Source organism: Magnolia sinica, chromosome 12 (assembly GCF_029962835.1).
Source record: "Magnolia sinica isolate HGM2019 chromosome 12, MsV1, whole genome shotgun sequence".
In the NCBI taxonomy this organism is placed as follows: Eukaryota; Viridiplantae; Streptophyta; class Magnoliopsida; order Magnoliales; family Magnoliaceae; genus Magnolia; species Magnolia sinica.
In genome coordinates, this window is record NC_080584.1 from 30,387,135 (window position 1) to 30,411,025 (window position 23,891).

At 37.8% G+C, this 23,891-nt stretch overlaps 1 protein-coding gene across 3 annotated transcripts in view; it reads right to left on the reverse strand.

Moving 5' to 3' along the window:
* The window catches only part of LOC131221178 (uncharacterized), an 89,207-nt gene that overhangs the window by 20,983 nt on the left and 44,333 nt on the right, over nucleotides 1–23,891 (reverse strand). For all 3 annotated transcript variants that reach the window (XM_058216347.1, XM_058216348.1, XM_058216349.1), the window contains 7 exons: nucleotides 20,473–20,603; nucleotides 19,243–19,476; nucleotides 18,906–19,081; nucleotides 12,710–12,810; nucleotides 6,460–6,639; nucleotides 5,445–5,500; nucleotides 4,845–4,902 (listed from right to left, as the gene is read on the reverse strand). In XM_058216347.1, coding sequence (XP_058072330.1) covers nucleotides 4,845–4,902; nucleotides 5,445–5,500; nucleotides 6,460–6,639; nucleotides 12,710–12,810; nucleotides 18,906–19,081; nucleotides 19,243–19,476; nucleotides 20,473–20,603 — 936 coding nt within the window. The remainder of the gene's footprint in view (nucleotides 1–4,844; nucleotides 4,903–5,444; nucleotides 5,501–6,459; nucleotides 6,640–12,709; nucleotides 12,811–18,905; nucleotides 19,082–19,242; nucleotides 19,477–20,472; nucleotides 20,604–23,891) is intronic.

The following is a 23,891-nucleotide window of genomic DNA, read 5'->3' on the forward strand; positions in this document are numbered from 1 at the left end:
ATTTGGGATAGATTTTAGGGTTCTAGCGTTCCAGAACCCTCTCTGCTTCGAAAAAAAAAAGGGTTGTGAGCCCTTATTTACGGGAAGCAAATGGGCTAGTGTACCACACACCACCGACCTGGATAGTGTGTTGATGTCACCAAGTTCTATGGGTCCCATCATGAGGTACATGTTATATCCAAACCGTTCGTCCATTTGGTGAGCTCGTCGTAAGGCTTTAGCCGAAAAATAAGACAGATCCAAAGATCAAGTGGACCACACTGAAAAAAGCAACGGGATATTGAACGTCTACCATAGAAACCCTTTTGGGGGTCACAGAAGTTTTGGATCGATATGATATTTGTTTTTTCTCTTCATCAAGGTCTTTGTGACCTCATGAACAGATTGGATGGAAAATAAACGTTATGGTGGGCCCTATGAGTGTTATAACAGTGAGAATCATTGTCCTCAATGCTATTTGTGGTGCGGTCCACTTGAGCTTTGGATATGACTCATTTTTGGGCTCATGGTCTAATATGATCTCTCCAAATGGATGAACGGTGTGGATATAATAAATACATTATTGTGGGGCCCATGTAACTTTGATCTCCTTTGAACTATTTGTACAACTCGAGCTTGAGGATCGCCAGTGCTCATCTTCGCGGACGCGGATTTCCTACGAAAGGCTTTTGCAGGAAGTTCCTCTACTGGAAACTTAGGTGGGGGCCACCATGATGTTTGTGAGAAATCCACCCTATCCATCTGTTTTTTGAGCTCATTTTAGTACATAGGGCCAAAAATGAGATGGATCCAAGACTCAAGTGGGCTGAAAACGTGAGCATTGAACGTCCACAGTTGAAATATTCATGGGGCCACGAAGTTTTGAATCAGTCTAATATTTGTGTTTTCAGTTCATCCTAGTAGTAATGACGTTATGAACAGTATGGATGACATGTAAACATCACTGTTGACCTAGGGAGGTTTCAATGGTGGGAATTTCCCTACCCACCTTGTCCTTTAGTATGGTCCACTTGAGTCTTGGATCTTGCTCAATTTGTCTCATGTCTTAAAATAAGCTCACAAAATGGATGGATGAAGTAGATTTCTCACAAATATCATGGTGTGCCCCACCTAGGTTCTAGCGCAGGAACTTCCTGCGAAAGGATTTAGCGAGAAATCCGCATCCCATCTTCGCAGGGCATGTACCAACACCAGCCAGGTTGCTGGTGTGTGGTACACTAGCCAATCCACACCGTCCATCCATTTTCAAGTCATTTTAAGGCATGAGCCCAAAAAGGAGACAGATGTAAGCTCAATTGTACCACACCACAAGAAAACATGGTGGCAATGATGTCCACCATTGAAGCTTCTTAGGGCCCACCGTAATGTTTATTTGCCATCCTATATGTTCGTAAGTTTTGACAAACCTGGATGGGGAAAACATAAATATTAACTTGATCCAAAAATTTTATAGCCCCAAAAAAGTTTAATGGTGGTCATTCAATGAGCACTATTTTGTGTGGTGTGGTCCACCTTAGAATTGGATCTCCTTATTTTTCGGCCCATGCCCTAAAATGATATGTTAAAGTGAATTCACAGTGTTGATACACCATCTCATATCGAGGTAGCCCCATGGTCAGGGTCCCATCCAAGTCGTTGGTTGCTTGGATTTGACCAAACAAATTGGGTACGTGAGTAAACTTTTAGGGCCCACCTCGATGTATGCACTGCACAACAATGTTGTCCATCTGTTTGGACTGCTTATTTTATGGCATGGTCCCAAAAATGAAACAGATACAAGTTTCAAGTGAACCACACTATAAGAAACAATGGTCATTAATCCCCCACCATTGAAAACTTCTTAGGGTCCATTGTGACCATCCAACTCGCTGATAAGTTCACACAGACCTGGATGAAAGGAAAACACAAATATCAGCTTCATCTAAAAAGTTGTGGTCCATAATTTTTAATGGTCAATAACCACTATTTCGTGAGTAGTCCACATCTACCTGAAATTTGTAATTGCCTCATTTTTTAGGCCAACCCCTAAAATCAGGTTGCAAAACAAATGGACGATGCGGATATGCCGTGCATGCATCGAGGTGTGCCCTATTGTTTTCGACAGTAGCATCAATTCATTAAGGCCTTTTACGACTCCAAGAAGTTTTCGACGGTAGCATCAATTCCAACTGTTTTCACTTGCGTGGTCCACATAAGTTTGAATGAAGGGAAAAAACAATTATAAGCTTGATCCAAAACTTTTGCGGCCAACTAATGGTCAATCAACATTGTTTCTTATGGTATGGTCCCCCTGATTATCGGATATGCTTCATTTTTTGGATAATGTCCTAAAATGACATGGAAAAACGGATGGACGGGGTGGATATTGAATACACACATCATTGATAGGTATGTTTCCTAATTTCTAATATATATTTTACTTTTGAATGCATTGGTTATGTTTTCATACATATCTTTATACATTTATAAATGGTATGCAACATATTTGAATATATTTACCTTAGTTCAATTAGATAACGTATAACTTAAGATCTTATACAAAGAAAATTTATTATATGCACTTCTTTTTTGAGATTTTATGATTTAAAAGTGTGTATTAAGGTCTTTTTAAATAATCCTTGAAGTTTCATAAAAAAAATGTCAACCATTTTGCAAATGTTTTCCCATGTTTCCCAAAAAGTGCGATAAATTACGCGATACAAACGATATATCCCGTGCGATAACCAATACGTATCTGTATGCCAAGGTTGCGATACATTGCGTGATACCAATATTTCGAACATTGTTTGAGATATAGTAATGCTAAACTACTCAAACCGAACTTGAGGAGACTACTTGAGAACATACAAGGCCTTTTTTCTAATTAGCACACATTTCCAATGGATTCGTGTAGCTGAAACTTTAAGAGGAAGACTCATGTATATCTCTTGGTGAAGAGCACCATGAAGGAAGGTGTTCTTAACATTAAATTGATGAGGAGGAGGACAGTGTCGATACACCACCATAGAAAGAAGCACTTGCACTGAATACAATTTAGGAACATCAGAGAGTCTAATGGTACCCTAAACTTTCGTGTAAATCCCTTGCCTACTAGACGAGCTTTGTAATGGGCAATGGAACCATCGTGATCATATTTAAGAGCATAAATCCATTTGCATCCGACGACATGATGATCTCCAGGAAGGTCGGCTAACTCCTAGGCCCCATGTTTCTCAAGGGCTGGCATCTCGTTGACCAGTACCACCTTCCATAAGGGATTCATTAGAGCATTTGTCACTTTAAAAGGGATGGAGACGTCTAAGTTGCAGAAGGAAAGGCATGAAAAGATGGAAAAGACAATTATACGAGGCTTACCAATTAAATGAGATGTGCTGGTATAGTATCTCGTTAGATTATAGATTATATGTTTGGCTCTACAAACTGCAATATGTAGGTCATGAGAGGCCAAAGGAATGTCAGGACCATGAGTCTTAGAATGAACATGTCCATTGTTAGCAACATTGTTGATAATTGGAATAGGGGTATCATTACCCGAAGTGACGATGGAAGACTTTGATAAAAATAAATAAAGAATGTCTTTAAAAAAATAACATTCTTGGAGACATATGTCCATTTGGTTGCATGAAGATAACATTTGTACTTTTGAGTAGAGGACCCAAGAATAATACATCTAATAGACCGAGGCATTAGTTTTCCCTAAGATTGACTAACGACATAAACAAAAGAGATATAACCAAACACATTAGGGGGAAGACTGAACAAGGGTGAAATTGGTTTAAGAAGTTGAAGAGGATAACTAGTTCCAAATGACAAAGAAGGCTCACTATTGATCATATAGGCAGCCGTAAGAATTGTTTCTTCCTGATAGATCTTTGGGGACAACATTTCAGCGGATATGGACCTAGTAATATCCAATAGGTAATGATTCTTCTGTTCAACAACCCCATTTTATTAGGGTGTGTAAGGACATGATGTTTGAAATTCAGTACCACAATTAAGAAACTTTATAATTTTTGACAGACATCTTTTCGCATCATTAGATCTAATCAATAGCTCAAACTGCATCTGAAAATATTTGCAAACATTTGAACAATTAAAAAAAAACGAGTTGACTGTTGATCAGATAAATTCAAGTAAATCTAGAGTAGTCATTAATCAATGAAATGAAATATTTGTTAAAAGAAGAAGAAGAAGAAGAAGAAGAAGAAGAGAGACAAACAGGGTAGGTCCTCACACATGAATAAATAAAGCAAACAGTAAACCGACTCGGTTTCACTAAGAGGATAAAATGTACTAGTCTATTTAGATAGTTTGTAAGTTTCACAATGAAGTTCTCTATTAGTCATGAGTGGTACTTAGTCATTGACCCAATTCCCTAGTGTAGAAAAGCCTAATATACGGGATGAAAGGAATATAGTTGCACAGAGTGTGAAGTGAAGTAGCAACAGATTTGGGTGCAGGAGCAGGGAAACGTCTCTCTGTTTCAAAATGTTTTCACAGGTAGGAAGCAGGAGCAGGAACACAAGTCCAAAACATGACACGAAGCAAGAGCCCACACCTAGCTAGAAGAATCATGCAACTACGAAAGGAACTGCACGTTGTATCTCATTTGGGAACCTTTAGTTTCTATCGTTCATAAGCTGCAAAATGTGTCATCATCAAGAGCCAAGTATTTTCACAAAAAGACTACCCCTAAGATAAATAATACAGTTGTGCTTAAGACATAAGAACTTCACTATTATAATATTAATCAATTATCAGAAATGAAAATAGTAAAAGTATACGGGGCTAGAAAAGGTGCCAACAATACAAAATTTCATTAACATAAACAAGATGAAACTTACAAATCCATCCATGGAGCTTGCCAAGAAGTATTTGTCATCAGATTGAAGCAAAACCAAACTACAGAGCGGTAATTGAATCCGTTAACACGAAAATGAAGAGTTAATAAAGAAAATGCTAATATGCAGCTTTTGTCATAGATGTGGTATACAGCTCAATCATGGTACAGTTAGCAAACATTTGAAGTGACAGGAACTACTGATCTGGTGGGCCATCCTGTGGATATTCATTATCCCAAAAGCGAGGGGATTGGATGAGTTAGCCATCCAACTGTAGACTGCAAATGGGACAGTTGGCTCAAAACAGCACAATGGCAGTCAATCAGCAAAACTCGTGACAAATGAATGATTAGAGTTGTCCAGTCATTTGCCATTTTGTGCATGCAGATCATCCATAAGGTGGCCCCACCAACTCAACAGTCCACATCACCATGCATGTGTTCCACATGTATTGTGAGGGAGCTGTATTGTACGTCATGATGTCATATGATCTGCATATTATGATCTGCATATTATCATTGCTCATTTTAAAAAAAAAAAACACGTTATATGTTTATAGCTACTATGGGAGAAATATTAGTGTGCAAAGTGAGATTCAAACACCTGCAAACAGCTGAGGACATGTTAATAGCATTGGAGGGTTTCAGATTTCCTTTGAGCTGCAAGGCACAGCATTGAGATCAGCAAGTTTTTTTCTATTTGACAGAATGGTATTTTATATTCATGGCAACAATAGTTTTTCAGCATGACTCCAAAGAGAAAACAAAGGATTGCTTGCAAGGGATGCTGACTGGGCAACCCAGGCACTACCAGGCAATTAGATATAAAGATTCCAATGCACAGAAAAAAAAAAATCTTTTTTGCAGCCCTCTAACTGGGGCAAACCCAAAGCCCATCCCAACCCTAATTCTTCTGCACTTTTTGGGTTCCGATTTTTCATGGAGAACCTTGGAAAAGGAAACCAAGAAGAGAAGAGAGTCTGCTCGCTTCCTTTGCAGCCTTGGAAACTGATTTAATGCCTTTTGTGAGCGACATCAATTTCCATGATTTTCTCAGAAAACCATGGAAAAAGAAAAGATAATCCACAACATTTTCTTCATTTCATAACAGACGAAAAGTAGGTTTTTGTCGAACTCGTTTTCATTTCCAAGGTATTCAAAGTTCCATAACACTGCATTTGCCTTCTGTATAATTTTTTATTTTATTTTATTTTTAAAGAAGCATTACTTTCAAGAGAAAGCATGGATAAGCACCTAAGTGCTTGGCCAAGTAAAAATGCCCTCATTTATATTCAAATGCAGAAGAACCAGCAATTGATGGCATCTGAAAGTTCTGCAGCTAGCTGCTCGATAGATTGTTTCGAAGACAGGATAAGCAGCTAGGAAGAAGCTCGCAAGTATTTATGTACCAGTTAGAGAACAACGCAAGAAAGGGTTTCCATGATAAAACCATCATTTAATACTCAGAAGCTGGGTCTTATTTCTCCATTGGGCCCTTTTCATTACCTCTCCATAACCAACACATAATTTTCTTGTACTTCAAAAGCGACGAATTTTCTTTCAAACCGTTTAATGGAAAGCTGTCAGAAAAGTAAAATCCTAGAATGTATTTCGAATACCTCAAAATATTGTTTGGTCAAACTCTGGCCATGTCTACTTTGAGGCTCCCGAATTTTATTGGAAGCGAAGGCTATTCGATGTCTAGGAAGTCCAGTAGACTGTGCCATTGAACGTTGTCTCTGGCGAACATCAATTTCCACAATTGCCCCATTTCTAAACCCACATAAAACAATGTTTCCCTGCAAAATAGGCTATGGTAAGTGTGATAAATAGTAATACAAATAGTATTAACAAGGCAGCATGTAGTATTCGTCAAAAGGGGCACATCAAACTTGTTTTGATCATTAATATGTTCTAATTGCGAAGTTTAAGTTTGAAGATGACATCAAAATCCAGGAAGTGCCATAAAGATGATCAATATTCAGTACATGTCTAACAGAAACTAAGGAAGAAAAAGATTATAAACGTAAAATAAGGACCAAAAAGTCATGCCTACATGGAAGGATGAGAATATCAAACCTTTGAACAATACACCCAATGCATGCCTCATCTACTTCAATTTCCCTGTTTACTTTTCTGTTCTTCAAATCATCTAGAAGAATCTTCCTTTAGCGTCTAATGCTCGAATTTCCAGAAGAATAGCTGCCTTGATGATTCCCGACAGGCCGCAGCATTAAGATGCTCCCTTCACTCCTTAATAAGCCCCTTTCAATCGCATCCCCAATTAAAATCCAACCTAACCATCCAAATGAATAAATTCTCACCACTTTCACTTTTTCAGCAAGCCCTCTTCTTCAAAACACATTAGCTCAAACCATAATAGCAATGACACCATAGCTCCTTGTTTGTGTCCAAGATGACCAGGTAATGAGACAGTGGGAAATACAATATTTACCCCACCCAATACCGAGCTACCCAATCTGTTGAGACCAGGAAACAATCTAGTTTGGACATAGCTGGGATTTCCTGGTTATAAGTCAAGTAAACTCACAGCCCCCCATCGGAAGATCGAACCCAAATCAGATAAAACACTTGTACTAGACTTAATCCTTCCCCCCACCTCTCCTTACATGAGTGAAAGAAATAACATTGAATCTCTGCAGATACACCATGGCTAGTCCCATTTTGCTCAACTTTATTTAATTCTTCCCAAAATTCTGCACGAAGTTTCTGAACACATGATCCATGAACCACCAACATGATCCCAGAGAAGCTCCCTGAAAAATCCTGGAAAGAGATCGAAACTGAGAAACACCTGGTACCATTCCACTTTTTGAAGCACATCTCCTCTCCACCCCACCGCCATGCCCCTTGACTTGACAATAGAATCCTGGGTAATCCAGTTTGAAATTGTTGTTGGCCCGGTAATCTCAAGTCATTGGCCATTACTTATTTTGAAACAATAGTTAGAAGTAAAAGATCTCAAACAATGTTTGATTTTTATTTAACAGTGTTACTTTATATTTTAATAAAAATGGATCCAATGAATCAGATGTCGAAACAGGTTATGTTAGGGAGACAAGACTCTAACTGGGGGTGTCAGTGGCTCATGAGTGTACTGAATCAAGACAGAGAGAGGTAAAAGTAGATATACTATACAAGCTAGACATGGAGAAAGCATAAGATCATGGATTCTCATCTTTAAGTGATTGGGACATCAGAGGACCTACTCGAGTGTACTAGAGATGGAGGCGACCACCCACATCAACACGACTCTCTTTGTGGATGGGAGACGAGTTCCAAATGGGGCCCACCAGGCCATTTTAAAGACCCCACATGCATTGGACGTGCATTAGGAAGACCCCGCTTAGGGATGATGCATGTGGGCTGCCTAGGAGACAGTTTTAGTCATAGGAATTTTTTTCATGTTGATCCAACCATTGGATCTTGTTGATCAAGACATCGGGCCACCAAATCTTTCAGATTTGGGCACATTCAACCCTGATCTTATTTTATTTTTTATTTTTTATTTTTTAATTTTTTTGATGGTTAAGATTTATGGTAAGTGTTTTAGCTTGATTATTTTGGAAGATGGGCCATGTCACTAAAGAGAGTAGCATATTTGTAATTTTTAAAAAAAGTTTTAATATAAAAGATAGGGGGGAGGGGGGAAGTCCAACCCTATTGGAGCTTGAGAAAAAAAAAAGGTTTTCCTAGTGTTGAAAAGGTGTTCTTCTTCTTTTAAGGTTTGTGAGAAAATCCTTCCTTCCAATCGAATTATGGAAGGGTAGAAGCTTGCTTGGTGGTGAATTCCTCCAAAGTGTCTTTCTTCTTCTCTCTTATCCAACAAGGTACACCACTTCTTTTCTTTTTCTTCTTCTCATTCCCTTACAACTCCTCTAAACCCATCAAAACCCAGCCCAATCCACCTCCTTTCTCTTTCCCCTTACTTGTCCATACGTGAACATGCGCGCGTGCACGTCCGTACACGCTGCCACATGTGAGCCCCCTCTTGGTACCTTTTCTTCCTTAATTCCCCTCCAAACCCTACCTAATCCCCAAATCCCTAATTCCCAAAATCCCCAAATCTCAATCCCTAAACCCCAAAACCGTAACGAAAATATGATTTTTTTAAATAAACCCATTCCCCAAACCTGATTTTATTGGTGTCATTATTTTCTCACATGGTAGTTGCACTACCCATGCTATATCGAAAGTCCCTACTTCCAACTGGGCTACTCTTGTAATATTTTATATCTTCATGCACCGCGTATGTGATAGCCTAGGCCATTTGCATTGCAAATCTGAATTTTCTGAATTTATTATGTGGATGTATTTGATTTTATATGTTGAATGCTGAAATTGATGTATATTTGATCTCACATCTTACATCCTAGGTTAGTTTCACTCATCCTGCATCAGTCTTTCAAGAAAATTTCCTTAAAATATACAATGATCCTTTAATAATTTATGTTCTTGTTAACTTTCTTGAATGTAGAATCATGTTGGAAAAGCAGCATTTGATTACGTAGACCAACAGAAAAAGATATTTTGATTTCTAACCATCATTCCACAATACCTATAAGTCAACATGATCGTAACCATCCATAAAAACATTACAGGTAAGTCATACATCATTTTAGTGTTTTGACTAGTTAAGAAGTAAGAAATCATTACATAAATATATATATATAATAAAATAAAATAAAATAAAATTTAATTTTAATTTTAATTTTATTTTTTTTAAAAAAAAAAAGCTCTATGATTTAACGTTAAAGAGAATATATATCATTTGATCTCTTATAAAGAACAAAATAAAATAATTTACCTTTTCTAAACGGTTTTTTTTAAAAAAATTTAAAAAAAGTTTTTTTTTTTTAAACAATTCTTAAAGCCCCCACCAATTCAAAAACATAAAATGAAAGCCAAGTGAAGCTTAAAATAGAAGAGAATAAGTATAATTTGAATCGTAAATCAGCATTTGAATCGTAAATTGTAGGATTCAAATCAAATAATCATAAAATCATAAGATTCATATAAAAAGGGATTCAAAGTTGGGATTCAAATTATTTTGCTTAAGATTCAACTCAAATCATAAATCGTAAATCATAGGATTTTGACAACATTAGTGGAACTAGTATTCAGGTTTCCAATCTACAATATGCAGATGACATGATTCTTTTCTCTTTTTTTTTTCTCTTTTTTTTTTTTTTTTTGAAAGGCATGACATGCTTATATTTTGTGACACAAATATACTGAAGGTGTCAAAACTAGGAATATTATCAAATGTTTTGACGGTATTGGGTCAAAGACATTATGTTTAAAAAAATAAAAATAAATAACAAATACAAAAGGTGAGAGGAGTTTGTCCCAAACTTGGCAGAATTTTATGGATGCAAAGCAAGGAGTCCATCTAGGTATCTCAGGTTGGTGCTGTGGGTAAGCCAGTCATAAAGCAATGAGATCTGCTGGTAGAAAGAGTGGAGAAGAAGTTGTCAGCTTGGGAAGGGTAGATATCTCAGTTTTGGGGCCACACGACTCTTCTAAGGGTGGCACTATCAATTTCCTGGCTAACTATATGTTGCTGCTGTTTTGATATTGGCCAGAAGAGCCCAAAAGAATTGACAGACTTCGAGGAGAATAACCATGGAGGGGAAATGTAGAGACAAGTTTCATATGGTAAAGTGGGTTGAAATTTGTGCGGCTCAGGTGCAAGAGGCATTAGAAATCATGAAACAGGCTCTTTGCAGAAAGTAGCTGTGGAGGTTCCAGGATGGTGAAGAAGGCATAGGAAACTAACTGCCAACAAATACGGTGTAAAGATCCTTCAGAAAAAAAAAAAAAAAAACGGTGTAAAGGAAGATGGGCAGTTTGCGAAGGCTTCTTCTCAATATAAACCATCAAGTGTTTGGAAAACAATATTTAGGGAGAAAGAGAGATTCTTAAACAGTTTTTAGTTCAATGTTGGGGATGTTTTAAGGATTAGGTTATGGATGGGCAATGGGAAAGATGGTTGTCCATATGCCAAAGGTTTGCTTTGTTATATCAAGTTGCCTCCAATAAGGAGGCAATGATAGAAACTGTATTACCAAAAGCCTAAGAAATCATCTGATCGATCATCATATGGAAGACAGAAACCGCAATTGAGACTTTTCACGGAACATTTTGTTATTACATTCTCTCCACACAGACCATATAACCACAAGCAAGATGAACACCACAAATGTCTCTTTCTTTTACCTTACCACCCCCATTCCAGGCTTGAACGAAAGCTTTCGTAGTCCATTGAACACAACATGGACCATCTCCAACCAAACATATGCAAAATAAGTGACCAGATTCTCGCAACATATTCACAATGAATGACCAAGTGATTTACAGATTCCACATCCTTAAGTCATAAGATACACCCATTCTTAATTGTCACCCCCCTTTTGCACAAATAATCAATAATTAAATTTTTATTTTTGGCCACTAGCCAACCAAATGCAACCACTCTAGAGGTGACCAGGAAGATGCCAAATAGTGATTGTTTGGGGCTTAAGGCCCATCATTGGCACTGCTCCACCACAAAGAGAGTGATAGAAGGGCCTAAAAATAAATCTTTCCTAAAGCATCTAACTTACAGTGCCACATTTGAGTCATGACAGGGAGGGGAAATTGACCAAATATACTCGTCTAGCAACATAAAGTCAGACTTCTCTGCATCCCCTAGGTTCTTAAGAAACCAAGGAGGCCAAACCACCAAATATTTTCTCCTCCTTATCATCGTAATGCCAAAAAGGGCCTTGGGAAAACAGAAGAGACTGGTTTGTCTTTTAACCATAGAAATTATCCAGATTATAGATGGTATTAGAGAGATGCCTAATATGCGGCTCCTGATTCCAATACATATGGAAACCTGCTAGAAAAATATTGGATGCCATTCTCCATCTTCCCAATATCTGACGATCTATACAAAGAAAAGCGGGAAGTGAAGCAACCGTTTTTGTGAACCCCATAGCTGTTGCTAGCAACAACTTGCTTCCACAAACTACTTTTCTCAGTCCCAAATCTCCAAAGCCACTTTCCTATCTAAGCACGGGTCATAGTATATAAATCTTTTGAACACATGCCTCCCTCAAAATGGGCCAACAGAGTTTGTTCCATGCAACCAAATGGAACTTTCTCTTTTCTCCCATGCCAATACATAGAAAATCTCTTTAATTTCTCTCTCTATGCCAAGTAACACTCACAGGACATTCAGACAGGGAAATATAATAAACTGGCATGTTAAAAAGGGTGCCTTGATTAACTTTATCCAGGCCCCAAGCGACAGGTAATTTATGCATTTGGATGTTTGCCTAGATATCTGATTATCCTCAGGTTACACAACTGAGCTCTCTTCGCATCACAAAACAAAATATTACCATCAGCAAATTACAAATTACCGACTTGCAAGCCTTCCCTGGTTGCCTTAAAGCCACTAGCCAAACCAACTACCATTGCCTTATCAATCATGAAGCTAAGAGCATTGGCAGCCAGAACAAACAAGAGTGGAGAGAGTGGATCTCCCTGATGGATACATCTTGAGCCCAAAAACAGTCAAAAGTCTTATTGTTAGCGGAAGAATCTTCTATCCACTTTCTCCTTCTAACCCTGAATCCTGTCTCCATCTAAACCCCAAATGTCGTATTACACATCATATATTGAAGATATCCCACTTAACAAAGTGTATGCTTTTTCCATGTCTAATTTGCAAGCTTGGGCAAAGTTTTTTTTTTTTTTTTTTGGAAACGACAAGCCTGGACAACGTTATGATAATGATGACATAACTGAAAATAATGTAAACTAAATACATCTCCCCGGAGGCTTGGTATATAATGTTACCGACTGATCAAATTGTTGCGAGAAGATGTCACTTTTACTGCGGCAAACCCATGATTGCAATCCACTTTCTAAATCTATCAAGGCAGCTCCATGATTGGTGCCTATGTGAAAAAGAATAAAAGGTAAAGTGAAAGAAAGTGAAATATCCATCTAAAGATTAGAATCTAAATAAATATTTGGAACAAAAGAGCTAGGTGGGGTATAAATTGTTGGAATTAGTGGCATACTGGTAACTGTGGAACTTCTAGGCAAGTTAGCAAAACATGTCTCATATTTAAAGAACGCATCACTTTGTAGCATGTATAAAGACCAGGGGATGCCAAAATAATTACAAAATGGTCATAACGGCCGGTATGTAACAGTAACGGTGGTAACCGTTATGTGTTACAAGGGCCGAAACGGCCATCACAGAAAAAACGGCGCATAACAGGGCTGAAACAAATTTATGAAGAAAAAAAAAAGGCGCCACAATGGCCATTACAGGGGCCGTAACAGCCCGCATCATGACGGTAATGACAATGGCCGTTACAACCACCATTAGCGTTATGGAATACCTTGATAAAGACAATTACAAAAATAAAAATAAAAAATAATAATAAATAATAAAATTTGAAAATAAAGAAAGAAAAGATTTAATAAAAACGATTATATGCTATCAAACATGGTTGAGTGTTTTTAATCGTACTAATACTGTTATAAAAAAATTAAAACATATTGCAGTGATACTGTAAATAATTGAGGAAGATGGCAAGGGGTTCCAAAAAGGCTAGTAATTGATGTTCTCTTTCTAATGACATGGGAGATGCTAAAGTGGGAAAGTAAGATGAATGAGACAAAAGGTTGGCGATGATGAGTTTGGAAGATCAGGTTCACCAGACAATAGTGATATGGACACACATGAAAAGGTGATAAAAAAATAATGAGACAGCAGCTAGCAGCAGAAATGAGTTGAGGAGTATGATATATCATAGCATCTCATTAGTGAGGCCTACAGGGGTTTGAATTTCAAATCTCCAGCAGGAAGGCCTGATTGATGTTATAGAAGAACTAATGGTTAACATATTTGTCAGGTCTGATCTCTCCTCAAGAAGCACTACTGGGCAAAGTAAATGAGGGAAGAAAGATATTTTCAAATGGGAACGGGAAGGGCATAGAGGTAACGGCACATGTCGATAATGGGGGTAATGTGAATGTTAATTGGAAAATCATCACCACTTACTGAGGAAGGTAGCTTCGATAAAATAGTCCACAGTAAGAGGGCAGTTTCAACCCTATCACCAGTAACTGAAGAAAATAAAAGGAGTTGCTACAATTAGGGTATCGACAAACAAGAGAAAGGATCTAAAGGGAGGGTGTCAGTTATCAAACTTCAAATGCATTAAGAGAAGGCTTGTTCCTAAATGTCATGTTGATGAATTTCAAGTGAGGGATCCAAATATCCGTATAGAGTCGATGATGGATACTCGAATCTCAATAATAGAACTATTTCTTTGTTCAAAGTCATGGTGACCATTCTGTTTCTGTACAAAAGGATATCTCAGGTCTCATTGTGCTTGCAGTATATGTGGATGATATTGTTGTTACTGGAAGCGACAAAATGGGGATTGAAGAACTAAAGAAGCATCTTCAACAGCATTTTTTCACAAAAGATCAGGCCATCTTCGATACTACCTTGGTATAGAAGTAGCCAGCTCTAAAGGAGTTATATCTCAATGGAAATGTGTTCTGGATTTACTTATGGAGAAGGGTTTTCTTGGGACCAAGACAGTTGACACTCCAATGGATCCTAATCACAAGCTTATAAGTTGTAAGTGATCAAAGAGATGCAGCAGAGGTTCCAGAGACTTACAAAAGACTAGTTGGAAAACTTATCTACTTAACTATTACTCGACTAAACATATCCTATGCAATGAGTTTAGTAAACCAATTCATGAGTTCTCCAAGAGTACCTCACACGGAAGCAGCTGGTTGAATTTTGGGTTACTTAAAAGGAGCTCCAGTTCAAGGAATGGAATGGTCATCTTTGGGTCATAGGATATTCAGATGCAAACTACACAGGTTCCTTAGCAGATAGATGATCCACTACTAGATATTCTACATTTGTGGGAAGAAAACTAGTCAAATGAAAGAGAAAGAAGCAGAGTGTGGTGCATGGGTCAAGTATCGAAGCAGAGTACCAAGCAATGGCTTATACCTCTCATACTTGATCTGAATCAAGAAATTGTTGCAAGAAATAGGATTCATAGTGTTCATACCTATGTACTTATTTTGTGACAATCAAGTTGCTACACATAACAAACAATTCAGTCTATTACAAAAGAACTAAACATCTCAAAGTCGATTGTCACTTCATACACGAGAAAGCTTCTAGTGGCGAATTCTCTACTCCTTATGTTAGATCTCAAAACCAACTTGCCGATGTATTCGCCAAGGCTCTTCATTCCATTCAGGCTACACACACACACACACACACACACACACACACACACACATATATTCCAAGCTTGTCATAGATAATATATATACTACAGCTTGAGGGGGAGTGTTAATGAATGTGATATGGGCCTACATAGGCCCACTTAGGTTATTTTGGTCTAGGATAGAAGGGATTTTTTCTTTTGTTATTAGTAGCATTTTTGTGAATATGAAACTTTCAAAATGTGTGTGTGTGAGAGAGAGAGAGAGAGAGAGAGAGAGGAAACCGTGGGGGGGGGGGGGGGGTTGTCTTAACTCAGTCCATTCCCTCCTCTCTACATTCTCCTCCTCTTTTTCTTCTTCTATATTTTATCGCTTTCCACTATTTTACACTTACATTGGGCCACAACTGTGGAGGTTTTCTTAGTCGAGTTCCTCGGGTCATCTTTTTTTCTTTTCCAATGTGTAGGAGCTCATCCTAATGGAGTTTTAAATTAGTACATTATATATGCTATGCATTATTCCTTGAAAATTATTACACTAAAATGATATTTATTAATGAAATATTTTTGTCCGACAACGCATAGTTTGGGCCCCTATACAAGGGAATATGATTATGCATAGTTATTTTTTTATAATATTTTGAATTATGTAATCATTGTGTCTTTTAGGTCACATTTGGATAGACATTTATAAGGTACTTATTTGGCTAACATCAACAAATCAATAGCTTACGTAAACAAAGTTTGCCAAAAAACCATTCAAGAGTTGTTGAACACCTTAAGATGGCTTATGGCCTTGAGCCAAAAAAAGTTGCTTTCTTACTTTTGTTGAAGGCAAGAAAAGGAAGAGAGAGAGAGAGAGAGAGAGAGAGAGAGAGAGAGAGAGAGAGATTGAGAGAGGAAACTGACACGGCTAAGAGAGAGAGATAGAGAGAGAGAGAGAGAATGAAAGAGGAGAGAGATTGAGAGAGGAAACTGACGCGGCTAAAAGAGAGAGAGAGAGAGAGAGAGAGAGAGAGTCCATTGCCGCCTCTGCTCCGGCAGAGAGTGGGTTTTCTTCTTGCACAGCCATTTTCACATAGAAGCTCTCTACGAAGAGAACCAGTTATAGCAACAATAACAACAAAGAATTAGAAGAAGAAAGAGGATTCTCATAGCTTTATAACTAGGCTAGATGAAGCTACATGGACCTTTCTTGAAGTTGTCCTGCTTAAAAAGGTAGTTTCAAAAATAACCCATCTTTTTTAAATGTTTTGGAGATATTGAATTTTTTTAGGTTGTCCAAAGGAGAAATATTAGTTGGGTTTTATGGGTTTTTAGGATTGAAATTGGTTTTGTATTGGGTTTTTTATTTTATGGTGTGAACTTTTGTTTGATTTTTTCAAAATTAGGTTTTATGAACCTTTTTTATTTTATGTTTTTTTAGATTTTCTAAAAGTTGGGTCTTTTTTTCAATAGAAGATAGGGTGGTTTAGAATGGTGAGTTTTTTTTATTACATTTGGATTCTTTTCAGGATTAAGTATGCTACTAACCAAACATACATTTTTTTAGAGGTAATTGAAATTGTATTAAGAAAACCACCCAAGGGAAGAAAATAATACAAACCAAGCACTAAGACAAAAACCAAGAGTCGAGATTGCAGCCTTTGCTACCTTTACAAGAGGAGCCCATTCCAAGACCACAAATTTCATTAAAAAGATGATTTCTTCAATGGAGGGACTCTTGTTTTCGAAGCATTGACTATTGTGGCCCTTCCAAATGAACCAGAATATCCCCGAAGAGAGAAGCCTCCAAATAACTTTCTGGGGTTTCCCGATAGGAACTTTGTGCAAAGCCCATAAGAGGAGATCTATAGAATTCAACATCGCCCAAGATATTTGAAGTAACGAGAAGAAGTGGTTTCACAATTTATGCGCAAAGAAGCAATGCATGAAAAGGTGATCGACCGACTCCGCGTCTTCCATGCACATCAGACTGCACATCAGACATATGATGGGGAGAATAAGGGATCTCCTCTCGAGGGTATCTATTGTTAGAACTCTATTCCTCCCAACAAGCCAAACAAAGGCTGCAATCCTAGGGGGAGCTCCAAAAGACCACTGGTGGAATGAAAAGGAAGTCAAGGTGGTCGGCTTAGAGATCAAACCATAGAAAGATCAAACTGAGAATACGTTGTAGTTGTGAACTTTCCAAATCATCAAGACTTCTTCTTGGGGTGATGGTATGAAGGGCTTCAAGAAGTCGAGAAGACTAAGGAACTCGTAGAATTCCGTGTCCAACATATTTCTTTGACACGGGGCGTGTTCAATCAACTGATCCGTCCACCATGGAGTAGCAACGGTCAAGAAGGATAAAGCAGTTTGTGGTGATATTGGCAATACTCATAAATCTCTCTAGTAAAGGTGTGTCCCTGCACAAGTGGTCAACCCGAAAGCAAATCTGATTCCCCTTTCCAAGCAGAAAGGAGATCAACCAAACATACTTGTGTTGAATCAGTAGAAATCAAGATCAACTTGATGCATAAGGAGCTGAAGCAAAACAACTTGCAACCAAACGTAGACTTAAAATCTCTTGAAGTATGATGGAAAATTTTTTCCTAATGTTTGCCTCAGACAACAATACATTCCTTAGTAACTATTAACTATGATATTATCAATGATATCAATAGAAGTTTCCATATCCGAGGTCTCCGATACATATAGATATCACTAATGTTGAGAATATCATTGTTTTTATAAGTACTTAAATTTTACATTTGTTGAAGAATATGGGGAAACTAACTCCAATGTAGGCTGTCCAAAGGTTCTTTGAAAAATATTGGATTTTCAAGCATAAAATGACGTAACTCTATAAAATACAAGAAAAACAAAATGGAGCTCGTGACTTAATTTAGAGCATCTATTAGTAAGGTATAGTAAACGGAAGTGATGACAAGCAGGAGTAGAATATAGATATAGTAGACACAATTTGTGTGCTTCTTGGAACATGTCCTGAATCATTGCCAAACTGGGGGGGGGGGGGAGAGGGGAGTATTGAAATATACAAATATGCAACAAAAAAATCAAAACAAGGATTGGTTAGCAAGGAGGGCTAGTAGAACGAATTGAATATTAAAGTAGAGCAAATAGCAATGGTACAAGGTAAGTAACAAGTTGACAATCAAACATGCAGATGAAGAGTTCTCTACGTGATACGTGGATGGTTACAATAGAAATACTAAGACAATTTGCAGGAGGAAAGATTAAGGCGCAATCTGCAAGACACGTGCCAATGTGGCATATGGTTGAGAGATATGGTCGGTTCATCAGCTGGGCTCCACTGCCAACATGCCCTGGTCTGAAAATCAGGGCAGTCCACTGAACAGGCGGACCACATGTAAGGGGGGAAAGTCTATATCTAAAAATAGAATGAACGACCTATATTCAATATACATGCTTGTCCAACTTGATGAGTGGGCTAGCATAATTTTTGCACCAAGACATTTTCTCAATGACTCCATCTGACAAGGGGCCCAACCTCAAACATGTGCCACATTGTCATCTCATCAATCTCTTCCCTGCAAACACTCCTGGTTACACTGGTTTTATTGCATAAGAACAAATTATCTGCATCCTCATCCTTATGAAGCATTTTGCCACTTTACCATGCTCAGTATAAACATTACTCCAGTAGAAATTTTTGCACTGGTCAAGAAATGAGAAGTGAAATCTCACTCCAGAGTATCTAAACATTGAAGATATTACAAAATCAGCTGAAAAGCATTAAACGTAGAACTTACCAAGAACTGCACGTTTCCCATCAGAGTTGCAATCAGCTGTCCAAATTGTGCAATTCAGTGAAGCAATTTTAAAAATTCTTCTATTGATGGGAATACTTAGGCAGAAATCTAATGGCTCATTTAGGTTCACAGTGTACACAGATCCACCTGACATTCCTGATCCAAGAGTTGTAACTCTGTTTCCTTATGTCAAGTATAGCAAGTGCAGTAACACAAGAAAATGTGATTGAAATATTTGATGCTGGAATGAATAGAACTTCCATGCAGTCAAAGAAAACAGATGCACAAGGTTTTTTCTCTCTATATGCTAATTACTGAGATATATATAGGAGGATACAATGCATGCTGGAGGGATGAACCATCTCCAGCAGTATCAGGAGAATGCTTACCAATCCTCTTAATACAAGATATACTGGAGGGTAAAGACGTTGATGCCTCAGTTGAACTCCTAATTTCTCCAGATGCACTACCACATTCTCCTTCTCTTTCTGTAATGAGAGGCCAGACACGATTTGGAATGCATGTTACCCCCTGATCAAAATGTTCCCCAACTTCTACAACTTCATAAAGACTGCAAAAACATAGTACCGTAACAACCACTAAATTAATGACTTGGAATAGGAGAGTGAGTGGGATTATAAAATCAAAAGTCCATACGTATAGTCAGATTAAATAGAGAAACTGCAAGGAACAACAATAGCAGTAATAATCATTGGAAAGATCTAAGGGTGGCAATGGGTCGGGTAGCCCACCTTGGAATTACTAGCTTGGTCCATTGGTGGGCTAGGGCATTGCATGCATAGCCTTATCAATTTTCGTGTCGGGCTTGGGCTCATGTCATTTTAGCCCGATGGACCCGAATTTACATGTTCATGTGTTATATCCTACAAATATGCCATTTCAATTGTCAGTTAGGCAACCCATACTTCTTGAATATAGCAGTTGGTTTCATTCCTCTAAAATGTCTACTTCTTGTGCATGTGTGACCCACTTGATCAACAGATATATTAAGAATATTCAAGTGGAAATAGGGATTTTATTGATTTTCGGACTGGCCAGGTTGGTTTGGGTCGGGCTGGGCCCAGCCTTTTTTTGGGCTCAGACCCAGGCCTGCTGTACTAGGCCCATGCTGGGCTTGGGCCTTAAGTATTAACTGTCTGACCAGGCCCGGGCCTAGCTTGGCTCAGACTAAACCTGGCTCATCGCCACCCATAGAAAGATCCAATGTGAGAGCAACACAAAAAGGAATAGAATCTCAAACACACCAAATTACCCACACACTCACCAACCCAACCCCAGCCACACCCACCCACCCACAAACCCACGCACGCATGCATGCACATATATAAATATACACATATATTACATACATCATCGTCATCATCTAAGCCTTAGCCCAAATAAACATACCTACAAACATAGATATATATATATATACACACACACACACACGCACACAGAGAAAGAAAGAAACACATAAATACATATATTGACATGAAGCACACTGAGAAAATGCGAAAAAAAACCCAAAACATCAACCAAGAGTGCAGTGCCATCCATATCTCACCTAAGTGAACCGGTAACACTTCCTGTTAACAAAATGTTTGTTCCCTTTTGGCCATGTGGAGTTTGAATATCAGCATGGAACTGTTCTAGAGCACCATCTGCATGACAATCTGTGCCTTGATACTTCCATGCCTGTAATTCATGAAAAATCTTGAAACACTTAGATATTTCATATGAAATTAGAAACCCACAATATTCATATACAACTGCAAAGTAAATCTCAGGAGGGGTATTGAAAGTGATCAAATCCACAATATTCATATACAACTGCATTGTTAACCAATCAGATCTTTGGACTGTTTTTGGCGAGAGTGTGCTGCACAATCCAGTTAGTTTTATTTGAGTTAATATATGCCACGTGAACAATTCCCAAGAGCCAACATATTAGACAGCCTAAGTACCATATAACTCAGGAGAAAAACTTTGTTGCTATAACAGGAGTGATGGATGATATACGGCCATTTTAGATTACTTCAAAATTGCAAACATGGCATACAAGTAATTCAAATCAAACTTTCCAGATTATCTTTTGTAGCTTAGATGCATCATAATGTAAAAAATTAGGCTTATTTCATCATCTGACAATCAAATTGGTGGACATTTAAGTTAAGAATGAAAATTTCCAATGGTTTTTGGATCAAAAAACAAGTGCCCATGAATCAGAGGTTAGGATTGTTCAAACAATATGATTTTGGGGCTGGGATACAGTGGCAGTGGGTTCCACAAGTTAATTGATTTAGTTTGAGTTAATACATACGCGGCGTGTACAATTTCTGAGTGCCAATGTATCTAGCATCATACTGTTGCCGGAGTATCACATATATCCTCTTTCTAGTGAGAACATTGGCAGAGCCGTTTCAGGCTCTTTATTTGAAAAAAGAATGAGAGAAACCCTTTAAACACACTTTCATTTGAAATGACCCACATGTGCATGCAAGTAGAGTAGGGAAAAAAAAAAAACAAGAAGAAGAAGAAAGTAGAAAGGAGGATTTACAAGCATTGAGTTTTTTCTCCGGAGAAAGTGGATTTTATTTTTTTTTTTCAGAATTTTCGGAGGGTACAGTCTCTAGCCAAGTATCATCAACACGTGTTGCACAAATTGGTGATACAAGGGAACTTCACAAAGGTATTTTGGCAATACATTGCAGTACGAGTTGTGGTATATTGTGTGATATCGTCAATATATCATATGATAAGGGGAAATTTTATAATTTCCCTTGTTTATTGTTTCAGGGGCGTGTGATACTGATGATATCGGCTGAGATTATCGATACTATAACACTACAACTAATTATGAACTACCCCCAAAATCTCTACACCCTCACATTTTCTAAACTACCTAATCTACACCTATATACCGGTACAAGAAAATCAGACACCCGAGTGTGAAGCCCTAACTATCTGATCATGGCTACATCATCCTCCCTAGTTGGAAAAAGAAAAATCTCCTACGTGTTTGGCAAATTATTGCAGTATGTCTCCAAGTGGAAGCTTTTTCCATATGCCTTGTCTTTTCAGTGTCTGCCATGCACATGCTACAAAGCCAATTGAATGCTTTTGAATAAGCACTTCACCAGGTTTGTGAATTCCATCTTGGTCAATCCAGTCCTGTTTTGCTTGGCAATTAGCTTCAAACCCACCTGAATCTCGCTCTTTCTTATTGTCACTGATTTCTTTACTTCTGTAAGATCTCATCATCCTTTCTTCAGAATTTTTTACCCAGTCTCCTGCTCGTTAGATTAGCTGGTAGAGACACTGTAGTGTTTGTGAGTGATCCAGGGTTCAATCCCTAGAAGTGTTAGCTTTCAACCAAAAAAAAAAAATGGATCATGGAAACTTCACTTCTAAAACTACATCATAACCAACAAAGCTTCTCCTGGAACCCTATCTTAATGACATTCAACGGAATCTACTTCAAGAACTTTCTCCTTATCTCTATACAAAACACCTGCTTTCTCAGCACCCTATTGGCATCTAGTCATCCTTGGGATATTGATTAAAGACAGTCTCATGGTGTTCCTTTCATTTCCCATTCATTCTCAGGGCATCATCTTCATAGCCTTGCACAGCTATTTGAGGTTGGCCTTCATGATTTCTTGGCAAAAGTTTGGCAATGGGCTGCAAAGCTAACATCAACCCTCCAGATGCTGCCGAGTTTGTAATCGTTGACCTATCACTCAACAGAGTGAGATCTGGATGTTTGAGTCTCAGATCTGAGTCTGAAACACCTGTAAATCACAGAAAATGGAAGCAGAAAATCGGAGATAGGACTATGGCAGATTCCCAACAGCCACTAGCCCAAAAGCTAATGTTAACAGGCACCACCCTTCTCTTAATCTGGCATAAGGAACAAGACAATCACTTTCATTCCTTAACGCGATCCTCCTACTACTCCATTCACCTTTCTAATAGTAGCCAATGTTGTCAAAATCATTATCGTATTGCAAATCATAATATATGTGTTGAATCGTATCGAATTGCAATTTGTATCATAAATCGTAAGATTTTTTCTGATTTACAAAAAATATGTAGATAAGACATGAAAAGATGTAAGTAAATCATAAAAGATAAATAATAATAATAATAATAAAAAAAAAAAAAAAAAAAAAAAACAAATAAAAACTCATCAATCATCCATTTACCATCAACATGTACCAAAAAAGTAATACATATCGTGATATTATCAATTAAGAAAATGTAAATGGTATACATATCATGATTGTAAAGGATTCTGTCTTTTTCCTTTGTTGTCTATTGAAAATTTTATCTTAAAAAACATACATGAGTCCTTAAAAAGTTTGTTTTGTACCTTTCTTGAGTGTAGAATCATGTTAGAAAAAATGGCATTCGATTCCATTGTGAATCAAAAGATATGTTGATTTCTTTGTTGTGGCTTTTTAAATCTCTCTCTCTCTCTCTCTCTCTCTCTCTCTCTCTCTAAAGAAAAAATGAGGACATTTTTAATAGGGGAACCTTTTTCATATTTTATGAGCAAAAGGGAACAAAGAAAAGGAAAAAATTGAATAAAAAATAATAATAAATTATTTTTCCAAGTATTTTTTGGGCCCATTTATGCAGGCTACAATTATCTTACGATTCGATATGATTATCAGACAATTATTTAGGATTTACGATGGGTGTACAATTCAAATTGTACACCCATACGATATGATATGAATCGTACGACTCATATCCTAAATCGTACTATTCAAATTACCGACTCTCGTTGAGATCAACTTTTCGGAGCACTGGTTTGAGACACTTTTCCAAGGCTTTTGGGGAGATAAGAGAGGCAAAGGAGGTGGTGCTTCCACGATTCTAAGGGTCTACAAAACTCAAGGGATTTGCATTGATGAGAATGGCAACCGAAGGAGCTAGTTACAATGTTGTGCCAGCTCTGAACAGGATGAGCTTTGAAAG